General features: G+C 51.1%; 1 protein-coding gene across 1 annotated transcript in view; it reads left to right on the top strand.

Moving 5' to 3' along the window:
- LOC128277340 (uncharacterized) overlaps positions 1–14,993 on the top strand; it is an 89,551-nt gene extending 74,558 nt beyond the window's left edge. The window contains exon 2 of the mRNA XM_053015787.1: positions 11,478–14,993. Coding sequence (XP_052871747.1) covers positions 11,478–12,697 — 1,220 coding nt within the window. The 3' untranslated portion in view covers positions 12,698–14,993. The remainder of the gene's footprint in view (positions 1–11,477) is intronic.
- The last annotated feature ends 318 nt before the right edge of the window (positions 14,994–15,311 follow it).

The following is a 15,311-nucleotide window of genomic DNA, read 5'->3' as shown; positions in this document are numbered from 1 at the left end:
TGAATGCCTCGAACAATTGTCATCATTTGCTTCGGAGCTCTCACTTCCGGGCCAAAGGGAGCGTGGCTAGCGCTTTCTGTTGACATTCAATTTTTATGTCCCACAGTTCACAGTTCGGAACCCGCTTTCCATTCTTCCGTCTTCTCAGTGTCGCATTAAAAGCGATACCTATTAGAAGGGAGCAAAAAAATGGCAACCGCACAGCTTTGGCGCTTCGGATCGGTTCGGAAAGGAAAGAAGTCGCCGTTTCTAGTGCTTCTTGTCGCTCGATGAAAAATCTGTCGACACATCGTAGCGAAAGACGGAACGAAAGAAAAACCCCACCCCACCGAGAAAGCTTTTCCCAGCCCACAGTTCTGGGACCGGTGCGGCCTCTGCAACCCACCACCGGTTCGAGGAGACCGGAAACAAAGACATAATCCTTCTACCGTGGCGCGCTCGCGTATCGGCAACCATTCAAGGCGTTCTGTTTGGTTCTGAAAAGAAAACCAATCTCTTGAAACCCCCGTTACGCGAGCGTGGGAAACGCTGGCTTTTCTCAAACAATGTATGTGTGTGCGGAACGGAAGCGGATTTTCTCCTCCTCACATACACACACACACACACTCACCGGAAGGAAATCCATTGCTGCATCGAGTCACGAGGGCCGTCGCAGCCGCTGGTGCGCCTCCATCACACGCCAGGATGCACTTTCGGTGAAGTGAATCCGTCTCCGATGTTGCTTTCTTTTCTTAATACCGCAACCGCCCCCACCCTTTTTGGAACAGGACGAAGCAGGACGTGGGCCAAGAAGAGAGGCTTTCCAGGTGAGGGCGCCATCGGTGCAGGACGACAATCGAGAGCGAACAAAGCAAAAGAAAAAGGAATGCCCATAAGTCGCTACATGCGATGTTGCCTCTTCTTCGAGGGGGTTACCGTTGCAATTGAAAGCATAATTTGCCGTCCGCCCCATTTAGTTTCAGCGTCAGCAAAATGGTGCTTATTGTGAAGCGAACTTCTTTGCTTGCGTTTCGCTCAATGGACGGGAAATAAAGCAGGCTCCATTGTTACTTCTTTACACAGTAGAAGGTGGCCCGGGGAATTATGTTTGCGCTTTCACGGTGCATTCAAAGAACTCACTTTTGAAGACCGTTCCCGTTAAGCTGCCCGTCGGTAATTATTGAATAGTTCACACGCCTCGGCGGGTCTCGACGAGACAAGGCGTGAGCCGTCAGGCATACTCTGGGGTCCCACATCTTCCAATCACATTTTGGCATCCTTTTATGTGCGATCGTCGAGCACTTGATACTTTCCGGATTAATGCTACGTGAGTCGGACCTTTACACTCTCCCGTAGTGTTTACAATTTCATGTGACACATGGGTCAATGCGGGCCAAAAGGTGCTTTAGAAGAAGGCTCTTTTCGAATTGTTTTTCAAATCCAAACATTTTCTCCTTTCTCAAGGTGTTCGTAGTCACTCAGTATTAAGGCGTGTAGTGGAGTGTAAATAAGATGTGATCTCTAGGTGCCGTTTATGCCCGATGCAAGAACAATACTATTCAGATTAAGCGAATCAAAAACCTGTTTTGAAAGGCCAACGTTTCAGGCTACATAGAAACGCTAACAAAGCTTTCCAAAAATTTGTAAGTTCTCGATGGGCTAGTCGCTGAGATCGGGCTGAGGCACAAAGGCAAGTAACGAATACGTCCAACGATTTGAACGCCTTGATTGGCGGTAACAAAACTGATGAAATTGGAATGGAATTGTTCCTCAAGAACTGTTGAAAGTTGGCGAAACGGGAAATTCGGTCCTCCGCTGCAATCAATTCAGCAAGAAACGATCACATTTTTACAACAGAAAAGGAGTTGTATTTCATCATGACAATGCCAGATGACACACACTCATTTGATTTGAACAACAATTTCATGCTCAAGCAATAATATTGCACATCTAATAAGCCGTTCATCGGCCAGTGTCGATGTCAGTGGCGTCAGCAATATTTTGGTCACAACAAAACAACCGAAGTAGATGTCCTGCAAAGTTTACGCTTGGTGAAAGTATTATCATCACTTATTAAGTGGTTCCAAAGTTGACGTACAACATACAAGCTGCCTCGGTTGCTCGGCTCAGGCCTCACTGAGCGGACCAACGGCCAACAGATGCTTCCCTTTTGAAGGCTCTGTTGTGCTGGTTATCACACGCTGGAAACACGCGCCACACCTGCAGCGACTCCAGCAGCGCCACGAGGACGCAAGCGCCCGCCAGGACCTAAACACGGGCGAAAGTTTGTCGAAAATTTAATCAATTTTGTGTACAGCCACAACCACGAAGGAAACTTTTGCCCCATCATTCCGGCCGTTCCCTCTCTTTAGTGAAGTTTCTTTTCGTTCTGGTTTTCTTTTCACCGTTCACCGTACGCTCGAATCGATCGGTGGCTCCCCGAATTGGGTTCTGTCTGTCCGGGACGAGATAATTTGGCTGCTTCTCCGGCGGGGGAAGGGCACTTGTTGCAGGCTGCCAGCGAATCTTGAGCCTGATTACGCTCGTCGTTACGCAAATCAATGCCCCCAAAGGCGTATCGACTTCGCCGTGGGCGAGTGGTGATTCCCCTTCCAAAGGGCGACGCCAAGAAAGGCGTATCTAATCGCTTATCAACGCTGGTTATTGATTGTGGAGCACGTTCCATTCAAATGTATCATCAGACAATGGCTCCGAGCTCTCCGATCTGGACAGCATCACCCATTGCCCAGTTCCGTACGAGCAGCTGCACAATGAAGTCCTCAGGCGCTCTACTGACGCTGCTTCCAATGGCGCTGCTACTAGCGCTACCGTGGTCTCGCGTACAAGTGGCGGCCCAAGTCCAGGAGCTGGACTGTACCGATCCGAACAACATCGGCATCTTTCTGCCGCATCCGGAGTCGTGCCAAAAGTATCTGAACTGTTGGCTAGGCGTCATGGCGGAGGGTAGCTGTCCGGACGGGCTGTACTTCGACCTGGAGCGGCAAGTCTGCGAGTCCGCCGCAAGGGTACGCTGCACGATGAATGTCGCGGAGCAGCCTAAGGTGTGACCTTCACCCGCGCCATCCCAGAATCGACATCGACAGGGTGCCCCAGAAAGGCTGCGTACGTGCGTCTGGACGTGAGTGAGTGGTGCCCGGTGAAGTGTAGTGTGGCCCGACCGAAACACAAATGGAGTAAATAAACGGGTCAAGAATGTGAACCAAACGAGCCAAGACGGTTACTTCGCTTCCACTTGCCGAATGATTTCCTGGTCGTCCCTTGGTCTGACGGACGTGTCGTCACGTGGACCCATCAACACCACGGCGCCGTATCGCGATTAATCGATCGCTTGTCACGCCGATTGTCGGCTCGGGCTTTGAAGTCTCTGTCGAAGCCGACCGAAGGTTGGGGCACCGCTAACAATGTTAATAATTTAATTTCATACCCAACCGCACCCGCGAACTGTCCTACGTGCGCCCTCGAAGCCACTGCACCGTAGGGGGTCGTAAAGCTGCGTCGTAATTTTGCATTCATTCGGTCGGTGATTAAATCCCCGCGTGACGGGGCCAGTGATGGCCGGTGCTGTAATTACATTTTTCGCTGTTCGTCAATATCGTTTTCACGGTTCGATTGTGCCGCGTCACGGGAAATGGACACACACACACACACAGAAAGAAGAAAAAAACAGATTGAGAAGTCCACGAAGTTTCTGTTAAACGGGGACACGCGCTCGTTCATGGGAAAAAATAAGATTAATGACAATCGCTTCCAATTCGCGGTTCGCGTGCTACTTCTTCTTCTTCGGCGTCGTCGTGATCCGCTTGGAAATGTCACCTTAAATGGGCAAATAATGTCCCTGGCGGGGATGGGGGTCCCAATTTAATCCGCTTACCAAAAACCGTCCCCGGGATTATCTTTGGGAGTTCTGGAGCCTTCTTTATTCCGGGGATTGCATCTATCGACACGGAAAGTGCATCATCGGGCAGGGTAGTTCGGCGATCGATGAAGAAAAAAAAAACGCGCGTCTAAATAAATTCTATGCTTCACCGCTCCGGCGAATGAGGAAATGCTGTCTTTCGTTTAACTGTCATCGTCATCGGCGTCGCCGCGGGGTGGATCTATTACTTCATTCATGAATGGGCTGCTCGAGAGCTGACAAAACAACGGCTCCCGGTGGGACGGGATTTTCCAACATTCTTTTCGTGGCCAGACGCAGCGGGAGCCGAAGGGTGGGTGGCGGCCCAACATTACCATGCTCCCCTGCAGGCAGCAGGCGAGCGAGCGGCGATGATTAATTGGATCTATATTTAGCGAAGCGAACGTGAAGCCGAAATTGGCCGCACTGGGGCACTGGCACAGGGAATCGGCATCGGTTCGGTTTCGCTGCGTTGCTCCGTCCGACACGCTGTGCGTGCGTCGAGTTCCATCAATTGGTAGATTAATCATTCCGGACAAATGTTGCGCGCCAATGTTCTGTTCGCCATCAGCTTTTAAACCGATTTTTGAGACGGCACAACGAATCCAATAGGTCCCCTGATTCGATTCCCACACGGTTCCAATCCACGTTTGTCAGGTATTGTGCTACGAACCTTAGCGTTCGGCCGACCGCTGCTAATGCAAACCGACAACGCGCGAAACGACAAACCACAGGCCGGAGCTAAAAAGCTGGACGGACACACATATCCTCTGCTCTGCCATCGCCGATCTGTCACGCGAAACGTCAAAATGGCATGTTTGCAAATTATGCACGCACCCGCTTCTGGAAAGCGCTCCCTACACACGGAAGAAGTCTAAACAAACGGCTTTTCACTGCCACGGCCGTCAGGTGCTTGGCGAAAGGACCACCAAACGCTACCGAAGCCAAAGCTGCCGCGTCGCGAATCATCACCACGCCAGTCACATCCGGACTAGCGTAACGGGAAAAAAAAAAACAAATCGGCGGTCGCGGACCGAAACGTAGGGTGTCCTTTGCGTGCCCTGCCACTGCCGTTCGCCATCGGCACCGTTCGCGTAAACCAATGGAAAATGGGTTCTGCGGGCGTATCATGAATATTTCACGCGACAAATGAGCGTGTAGAAGAACCGCGACGGATCCGTGCTTGCCGCCGTGATTCCGGAAGCGGTTGTTGTTGTTGTCGCTGCTGCGGCGTCCAGTTTTGTCGCCATTCTCGGGATAATGATGATTCGGGAGGAAGATGATAAATAATTTATGACGATGACACCCGCGCAGGCGTCCGGCGTGACTGAATAGGCTCGCCGAGAGTCCTTTCTTGGGCAAGCCTTTGGAATTCAGAACCCGCTCACGGCGCTCCCACGTCTCAAGAGCCTTCCCGTTCAGATAGGCAGCGTCAACGGCATTTCCATCGCAAGGACGTCAGCCTGTCGAAATGTACCGGTCTGCACATCAAACCGAACAACCGACCGTGGACAATTTTAACACGTCTAAGATGCGGTCAGCTTTTCTTGCACCGACACCCATGATCACCCCAATCAGTTTGATCAGAGGCGTTCCGAAGCATCGGATCGATATCTGTGCCATATTTTTTGTAGGGGGGTTTTAACGACCACCTATAAAGCTGCAATGTTTATGCGTGCCGCGTCGTTTCGATTCCCCATGTCTTCTCAGGGGGGCACCGGCATCCAAGCCAAGTGCAGCAAATGAATGAACTTGACCTTAACCCATTTAACGTGCGACGATAAGATGCACTCCTGCCGCGAGGCTGCGAAGGGGTTGTGTTATCTAATTTATATTTATGAGCAGCACGCATTAGCCGACAGGCCGCGACTGTGGCTGGGTCGCTTCAGAGCCGACCGACGGAGGACTGACGTCGGTTTAATCGAGATGCGCCTCGGCCGTGTTTGGTATTTTATTGTTTCGCTTGGAAAGCCTTTTATCAACCGCGGTTTAAAATGGGAGCATCGCATTCGATGCCGAATGAGAAAAGCGGCAACCAAAACGATCTCCATTTTATGTGGCTTCTTCTTTGGTTACGCCTGGTGCGTTCGTTATTTTAAGCACCAAGTTAGGGAATGTAGCCTTGAATGGCTAAAAGGATCACGCTACTCGAAGTGTGTATGGTTATCGGGCAGCATAAGCTAGTCGACGATCTCGATCTATAAGTACTTAAGCATATTGTATTAACAGGCTAAAAGTTTTCGATTAAAATAATTCTGTTCTTCGAATAAGAGTGGTCGAATAAACGATTCAATGTCCACGATACGGTCCTCCGACGGCTATTGGGGTTGATTTTCATCAACTTTCCACCAATTTGCTAAATAAATATAAAAACACTACCTCGAAGGACTACAAACTTTAACAAGTGATCAGTAAATCGATCGATCAATCAATCGATCCTCCAAAAAGTACCAGTTGAACCGCTTTCCTTTTCTTGCCCGCCATGGTGGCCTCAATTATTCATTGACTACAGCTAAACACGAGCTTACAGGGAAATGTTTGTCCCACCGTTCTGGTTCTGAAGCCGGACCGACAGGATTAACCGACCTAATGTTTGTCCGTTTCATTTCATTAATTGTGTGCTGAATATTCACGACAATCAGTTGGATTTGTTACGGATTGTCACACATTATTTCGCAGGACCCAAGTATTGTTGGTACTTTGTTGTCTAGTTAGGGTGTTTACATTTGACTTATACTTGTCACACCAATAAAGTTCCCTAAACAAACAAAGGGATGACATTACCGGACAAACAGTTTCGCTTCCGCTTATCAGTACCAACCAACGGCGTTGTAGACACTCTGCGGACACGCCACAGAAAAAGGCGGCCTCGAGTTTGAGAACGGATTAGCAGCGGACACATCCGATCATCAATTATGCTATTCAGCCCACCGTCGCCGCCACCGCCCGGAACCCGGATGATGATGACCGGGTGGGGTGGCATAAATAGCGGAGCACTTCCACAACAACTCGTCTCCCGATTGTTGTTGGCTCCCCAAGAAACGGGGCCATACCCTCCGTTGCACCAGATTTGCGGTAAAGAACCGACCGGAAGTATCCTTTCAATGTTGTGACCCAAGACTGGGCAGCGGTACAGCGGAAAGCCAGCCCGGGCCGTTTCGGGTCGCGCGTCGATCCTTTGAGTCCTCGAGCTGTCCGCGCGTCAACGTTGGGTGCCCGTTATACTTTTATAACCCACATTTATTGCCGTCATTCGATGGGTTCGGCCAACGAAAGTCAAACCCTTTTTCGGGCCACTCAGAAAACAGGGATGACATTTCGGTGCGGGGAGAGTGAGCGATAGGTTCATTCACCTCTCCTTTGCTCTTATTCTCTCTTCCTCGCTCTGTGGGAATTCCTATTTTGCTCCTTTTTGACAATTTGCTTTTTGCACACCATTCCCCATCGGCTGGTTGGTCGGTCGGTCGGTCGGTGTCGGAAAACAATATTTATTGCTTAAACATGATGGATGACTGACGGGGTCAGTGCGCGCGTCCATTCGAATGAATTTATGGGATTTTCGGGTCAGCGGAAGCGGAAAGCGACAAAAGCTGGGCAGAGGATGAAAAAAAACGAGAGCGGAAAAGTATTTCAAAAATCCCGCAGCCCGCGCGTGCACGGCCCCATCTGCAAACGGTGCCCTTGCGGGGTGTCGGTTGCCTTAATTTCATCACTTTTTCTTTCCCCACCGATTCGACCGATTCCCGCTGTCCTTCCGGTGGGCCCTGACAGTTATGCTGACGTGTGCAGGTTTTGGCAGAATCTGACGGTAGCCTTGGCCAGCCCGTAAATTTTACAATTCATGAGAAAAAGTGCTGCCAGCCAGCGACGGTTTGTGGCATGACCCAAAGGCCCTCTATCCGGAATCGATCGAAACGATGATGACGGAGCGTTGAAATGCATCAACCCACGTTTGGCCCATTTGAGTGACTGAAAGCATGATGAAATATGCCGTATCGTTCCGCATTAATCGGGGCTATCGGGGTAAAAAGGACCGACAGTGTTTCATTTCCTTTAATTTGGGCGTGAATTTTAAGTCAACCGGCAGCCTTTGGGGAATGACTTTTTAATTAAACTGGCACACTTCGAATGGCCATTAACAGAAGCACCTGAAGCACCGGTCTTTGCAAACATCGCGAGCCAAAGGGCTCACTTCACACCGGAAATGGGTGCGCGCCGTAATTGCCTGACTGCATGTGGAACAAAGCAAGGTTATCTCCAAGAGCCACTTAACCGGGCGGCTTATCCAATCCGCCGGAGGCCAAGTCGGGCCCCGGAATGGCGTCGGCGATAGAGACCCGACTCCTTTGCGTGCGGCACGCACATTTTTCACACGATCGCAGCACCACGATAAGCGTTTTATTAGTTTCCGATCGTCATATCGGGTATCGGGAGCCCAGCAAAGTATCTCGGATCGAGACGTTCCAAAGTGGGTGACCATAATAAGGTGGATGGAGCCCGCTTTTCCCGAAGCCCGATCGTCAATTCTATCTTATCTCCAACGCACCCGCTTTAATAGCGTCAACGTTGAGGGTTGATGGCGTACGTAATGGGGCTACAGTAGGATCCAATTGGCCCGACACCGAGTGGTCCATTTAATAGCCGCCACTCGCGTGGCGTGATGGCTACAACGTACCGTGCGCCAGAGGTGCACGATAGCCATCCGCCTCCATCCGTTATCGGCCGATCAGTCGTGGAAAAATGGTCCAATTTAGGCCCCGGTGACAGTGTGGCTCGTCCTGCCGCCACGGGTTCTACGGGCTCCAATTGCCGGGAGGATAATTTTACTTCCTCCGAACGCGCCCGGACAGGGCAAGTGGACTGTGAAAAATTCGATTCCAATCCCCGATTCCAGATACGGCCGCCTCCGGAAGTCCCCTCTCGCTGAGCGCGGCTAATTCCACACTCCGCAGCGAATGCCGTTGCCCCCCCTGTGCTCCCTTGCGTCCCCTGTCGCGCCCGAGGGGCCCTCCTAAGTCTGGTGGATATGTGTTTGCCCGGACAAAATTCTGGCCCCGAGACTCGAGGCCATCGCAGGACTACCACGCTTCGCATATTGAGGGTGGCCCTGGGGCATAACGCCCCAAATGGAGTGCAATCACCGGGGAAGTGACATCAGCCAGGATTAGCAAAAAGGACAAGGGCATTTCTTTTTGGCTAGCCACGTCCCGAAAAGCGCTTCGCTGCTCAAATCATTCGAAAGCGATCGCTATAGCCCCCGGATCAGGGTGGGAGTTCAACTATCAAATCACAGTTTTCGGGTTTTTTTTTTGTTTGTCCTCAGCCGGCACCCTATTTGCCCAAAAATGGCGGCAAAAAGGGCACCAGTCTGCGACTCGAGGATTACCAGTTAGCGTTGCGGAGAGGGAGAATTAAATTAATTTTGGACGCCCCCTCGTGATGGGCGCCGATGATGGCACGACGAGTTCTGACAGCAGCTGCTGCAGCGGCATCTGGCGGCGTTTGTGCGCTCCTAAAACGCACGTGACACGGCCACGAACCTGAACGTGTGCCCCTGACATACCCGTCGATCCTCTGGCACCTCCCGCTTTGTGACGTCAGGGCCAATCGATTTCCAATGAGGCGGAAAATGAATTCAGGAGCTGCTACCGCTGGGTAGGGATGGACCAACAAACCAGAACAAAAAACGGACGGTTTGTTAAATCCCCGTCAACGGTTTGGGTGGCCGGACTGGGTTGGGCGGGTTCATCAACATCGATCAGTTTCAATCGCAGCGCCCCATTCACGACCCGAAGCAACGGCGGACGCATTTGGCTCGCTCGAGTTAATTTCGTTACCCGCAATTTGTTACCAACCGGTAACAAATTGCGCATGGACTGTTTCTGTTGGCTTTCTAGTTTTTGAAGCCTTCGAAGCTATCCAACATCCTGCCATATGTTGCCAGGGTTTGCTTAAGGAGGACCAATTGTATTAGGTCTAGGTGTTAATTCGTGCGGTTTTTATTCAATATTTATAACCTAATTACAACAACATAACGTATAACTAACTTATTGAAAGTATTGCCCGTCGTTAGCGACGACTTTCTCCCATCTTTCGGGTAATTCCTCGATTCCGTGTCGATAGAAATTCTTATCCTTATCAGCGATCCAGTCAGAGACCCATTTTTCTATACCTTCAAAAGTAGTGAACCGCTGTGCTGCCAAATCGTTGCTCATGCAACGGAACAGATAGTAGTCCGAAGGAGCAATGTCTGGAGAATAAGGCGGGTGGGGTAACAGTTCCCATCCGACATTTTCGAGATAGTTTTTGACCGGTTTTGCGATGTGGGGTCGGGTTCATATTGAAGTAATGAAGAAGTACTCCCCGCAAAAACACTTTATCCGGAACAAAACTAGACATTTTCAGATGCTTAAAACATGTGTTGTTTACACTTTGACAGAACAATCTATACTGCGTTAGATGCGTAATGACAGTATCTGTCAAACACATATTTCATTTCAAAAATATTCGTTATACTTAGTGAGCAGTGCCATGTATTGTAAAACCGCACGAATTAACACCTAGACCTAATACGTTTAAAGCGCAACCACAGAAAATACGTCGTTCAACTATTTGAACGAGAGCTCCACTGGCTGTTCAGCCACTGAGCGAAGAACATTTTAACGACGGTCTTTGCGGTTTTAAGAGATTTTTTTTTATTTATTGTTATTAGAACTGCCAGAGTCGTATTAAGAACCAACTTAAAGTTTTGCATTCAAGTTGATGCTTTGTCAGGGTTCGAAATAGGTAAGGTCTTTCGCTTCGAAAGCGATTAATTGCAAGCAGCAAGACGAATGATCTACGGACGAGCCACTAAGAGAAAATGTTTAGGAATAAGTACAGGCCGAGGGTTCCGTCGATGCGAGGGCGTTCCGACGATGTTGCGGATCCGTTGGAAGCGCAGCTTCCGGTTGAACACGCCGGACCACCGGCAGTGGATATCCTGGCCGCACAGTCGCTTGCCCTACGTAATAATGTTCTGCCGGGGGAGCGATGGCTGCTTCCAACCGATCGTGTTCGATAGCTTGCGGGTCACGACGTCACTGAAATGATAAGGAAGTTGCCCAAAATCGTCCTACTCTCCAGAAGCACGCATGAATTAAATACACATCCTGCCATAATTTATTTACTACTAGCTGCTCCCAGCGTACGTCGCTACGCCTCATTTCGTTCTCATTTCTCGATGATCCGCGCGGTTTCAGAGGATCGGGCTTCCCGGTGAAGTATCCCATCGGCTACCCTTCTCGTTTCCCGTTGCTCTTCCGTTTCCGCGAGCCACGCGATCGGCTCCGCTTTCCGAACGGCATGATAAATGTTGAACAACGATCTGAGCCCGAGAACCGCTATCGTGCTCGAAGGATAGTAATCCTTGCCCTTCAGCCCCTTTGTGGACTCCATGGCTCTATGGTGTACTGATTAGAGAGTAGACAACCGTCTACCGTCTACCCGACCATACCATTCGACCATGCAGATGTAACGCTCATCTCATCGGTAACTCATTCTAATCGGATGCTTTTTCTCCTGATCTCCGGTGTCGTTCCAGATCTGGACAGGTTGTGCGAGGCGGTGCAATGTCCTTCCGATTGCCCCGCGGACAGTTACATGCCCTCGAAGGCGGAATACTTTGCCGGCGAGGGCAACGGGCTGTACGCGCGGGGCGATGAGGCAGCTACGGAGGCGCCGCCAACCGCCGATCGTCGCGAGCGCCGCTCGATCGCCATGAACAACCATCCGCACGAGTCGATCAAGATCATCCCGAGTGCCCCGCACGTGTTCCTGCACCAGAACCAGCTGCAGGCCGCCCGGGCCCAGAGGCACCACCTGTGGAAGCGTGCGGTGCCGTACGCGACCGACGCCACCGACGAGCTGCTGGACGGTGGGGCCGCACCCGGATCCGGCGTCGACTTGCACGAGCTCTGCTGCCCGAAGTGCGTGTGCCGGGTGTGCCGGGACGCGAGCTGTCCGCCCAACTACTTCCCCAATGTCGACGGGGACGGCACGACGGGCCAGCCCGGTAGCTGCTGCCCGCACGTCCTCTGCCAGCAGATGAAGGTCTGCCGCTCGGCAAACTTCCCGGACCGGGTGTTCGTCGACGGCGAGACCTGGAACGAGACCCCGTGCACGCCGTGCCGGTGCGTGAACGGTGAGCCACGCTGCGAGGTCTCGTCCTGCCGCCCGCTAAACTGCAAGCCCCAGCGCCACGTCCCCGGCAAGTGCTGCCCGGTGTGCGACGAAGAGCGCTCCATGTTCTGCCCGGGCGACGTGAACTGCGGGCTGAACTGCCGCTTCGGCTACCAGCGCAAGGGTGCGTGCTATGTGTGTGTGTGCACTCGCCAACCCACCACCAACACCACCACCACCAACGACACCACCACCACCAACGACACCACCAGCAGCAGCACGGAGCCGGCGGGCTCCACAGAACCGACGCACGTCCCCACAACCTCGGACGAGCCAGTGGTGGTCGAGCCGGAACTGGAGACTAGCAACCGCTACGCACCGGAACCGGAACCGACCCCGGTGGAATCCGCGGCCCGGCCGCTCTCGTTTTACCTGACAACACTGTATCTGTTCATTATTTCGCTGATCGGCGGCCTAGCGTTCGCCGTGGGCATCATCTACCTGTTGAAGCTGGCCCAGAGCCGGCACCGCGGCAAGTACAGCACCGTGCCGGTGTCGTCAAGTACGGCACCGACGACTCCGATACCGTCGGTGCTGCTGATCGCCTCCACCCCCACGATGACAGCCAACAGTTGCGCCTAGACTGGTCTGTGGTCCTGCGACGCTGCCCTTTTTCGCTTCACCGCTTCACCATCCGCCGCCTATCATATGGTCTCATCAATCTGCCACCAATCTGCCGCCGATGCCGAGGGCAGTCCTACCTGGCAGGCTGTCGGCTACGGCGACTACGCACGATTGTCCTTCCCACACGCCCAACCAGCCGACGCATCCCTTTGTTTTGTCGCTTTCATTTGTCATTCACCATTTTCCACGCCGTATATAAAATACAAAAAAATTGTGATAAAAATGTTAAGAGAAGAGGCCCCGACAGAATGAGAGGAAGAAGAAGGAGAAATGGACAATTAAAACACGAGAGAGAGAGCCAGAGGTCGGAGCCAATAAAACGAGAGGGGGCAGGGCATCGATTGGCGGTGGCCCGTGTAAGGAAAAAACACATATTCCTATATATTAATTCGTGTTTTTTCGCTATTATATTTATTTACTTATTGGTTTAAGGATACGACGATGGATAGAGTGAGAGAGCAAGAGAGAGAGAGAGAAAGAGAGAGTGCGATAGAGTGTGCGCCTTCGCATATGTTTGTTGAATAAAAGAGGGAGAATAAGAAATATTCAATTTTACGTTCAAAACCCGAGCCCCAATTCCGAATTCGCGAACCGTGCGGAACCGAGCACTCAACAGAAACCGGTCAACTTGTGGTTGCGTTTACGTGCACGATTTGGGTGTCGAGAAAATTAACACTGTCAGTGAGGTGAGCCCCCCGGGGACAGACGGTCAAGCGCCAAGGCAGTATTCGAAGCGTAAGTAAAATCACCCTTCCGTTTATTGTACCGTTGCACGTTTTACTCGCGTTTTCCTGTGCGCTTCGCTTTATCTTTGGCCAAGTCACGTGGAGCGGCTAGAACACCACTTCCGAAACGCAGGCAAAACGGGTTTGTAAATGAAAACAAAATAAAATACCAAAAGGCTTCCATTCGGGCCCCGGGCAAAAAAACAAGATGCAAACACACACACGGGGCAAACAAAGCAACGCAAAAGACGAAAACGGAAGTGAAACAGCTCACAAGCGCACGCAAGGGTTACAATGATAAAAGAAAGCTGCCCAAGGGCAAACATTTAAAGGAAAACCGAAAACATCCTTGCATAACGGAGCCGGTCATTGTAAAAACGCTGTTGCTAAACTATTTAACCACCCCCCGGGGACACGGGGTCCTGAAACCTATACCTCCTGCATATCGCTATCGCAGGCTCACAGACTCACGGACCACTCATGCGACGCAGACGTGATAAACGATCCTCCACCAAATATTGAACGCCCGGAACTGCGGAAAATAGTTAATCGAAACACCTTTTACTTCCTCGATGTCTCGCTTCAGCTTCAGCCTCGGACGGTGGACGGACGCGCGTCCCTATAAACGGTCTAAGCACCGCTATTCTGTCACCTCATCGCACACACACATACGCTACTAGGTCACCGATGAGCGTGACGGCAAACTCGAAACCATGCAATATGTAAGAGGGACACGCCACATGGCTCGCCCCCAAAAAGGGAACGCAAAACCTGTTGAAACTTGTAAACGCCACTGTAAAAAGCTAAAGCCCGAAGCTCGGCGAGGGGGCAAAAGCAGAACTGTAGCAAACCGGGGAGATAGCCCCCGGAAAAACAGGCAACATTTAAACGTAGCTAAACACGGAATAAGAAGCTTCGCGAGTGGCCCCAGTATATGAGTTTACCCCCCTTTGGGTTTTCACACGAAGGAACCATCCGCCTAGAGCTCCTCGGTCGGCCGAACGTATCGTGCGTGTCAGGATGGCGCGAATTCGCGCAAATTGAACCAACACCGACGTGTACATTAAAGAAGCAAATCTAGATATAAATGCATATAAGTGTGTGCCGCGTCCGGGTGGCTCCAAATGTTTGTCCCCGCCGGAAATTGTGTCTGTGTGTACCTATTTGTGTGAATTGTTCGATGTCGCCACCACATGCCGGAGAGAAAGAGAGAGAGAGAGGAGAGAGAGAACGCACAACCGAACCGCGAATGCTGCATCCGATCGTAAAAGGTTCAGGTTTAGGGCGCTAGAATGTAGAACTCGAACGAAGACGATAGAAGTGGACGGACACACACACAATTAAAACAAAACCAAAACAATGAAGGTGCAGAAAGGCAAACCCCTAAACAGCAAAACAATAGCGAAAAGCAAAAGTTGGAAGCCTCCAGCAATCGGCGGAGCGTATTGAGCGAGAGTTGGTGGGGAGTTTACATGTGAATAGTTATGCATTGTACGAAATCGATCATTTGTATAAAGAAATAAAATATACCAGTAAGAAAAATTATGAAAAATATATATAAATTCGAACGAAACTCACAGCTGATGCTTTTGTGTCGGGGTTTGGGCCCAACGGGAACGGTGTTCCGTTCCGTCAGTTCCTTGAGTGTATAAACATCTTCAAAAGTTAATCGATGCTTGCCGCACGCCACTTACGAAAGTGGTCGAGCTTCTAATTGGATGGTTAATGATCAATTACTTTCGACTGCCGGAGCCTCCAAACCTGATACCTCCGAAAGAGTCCCGACCAAACAAGCTTGCGGGTTGCCGAGTGGCGCTGTGCCAATTGGTTTCGGACCGTTTTTCGTT

The sequence above is a fragment of the Anopheles cruzii genome, chromosome 2, assembly GCF_943734635.1.
Source record: "Anopheles cruzii chromosome 2, idAnoCruzAS_RS32_06, whole genome shotgun sequence".
Taxonomy (NCBI): Eukaryota; Metazoa; Arthropoda; class Insecta; order Diptera; family Culicidae; genus Anopheles; species Anopheles cruzii.
The sequence above is the reverse complement of the archived record's forward strand: the minus strand, read 5'-3'. Positions and strand labels throughout refer to the sequence as shown.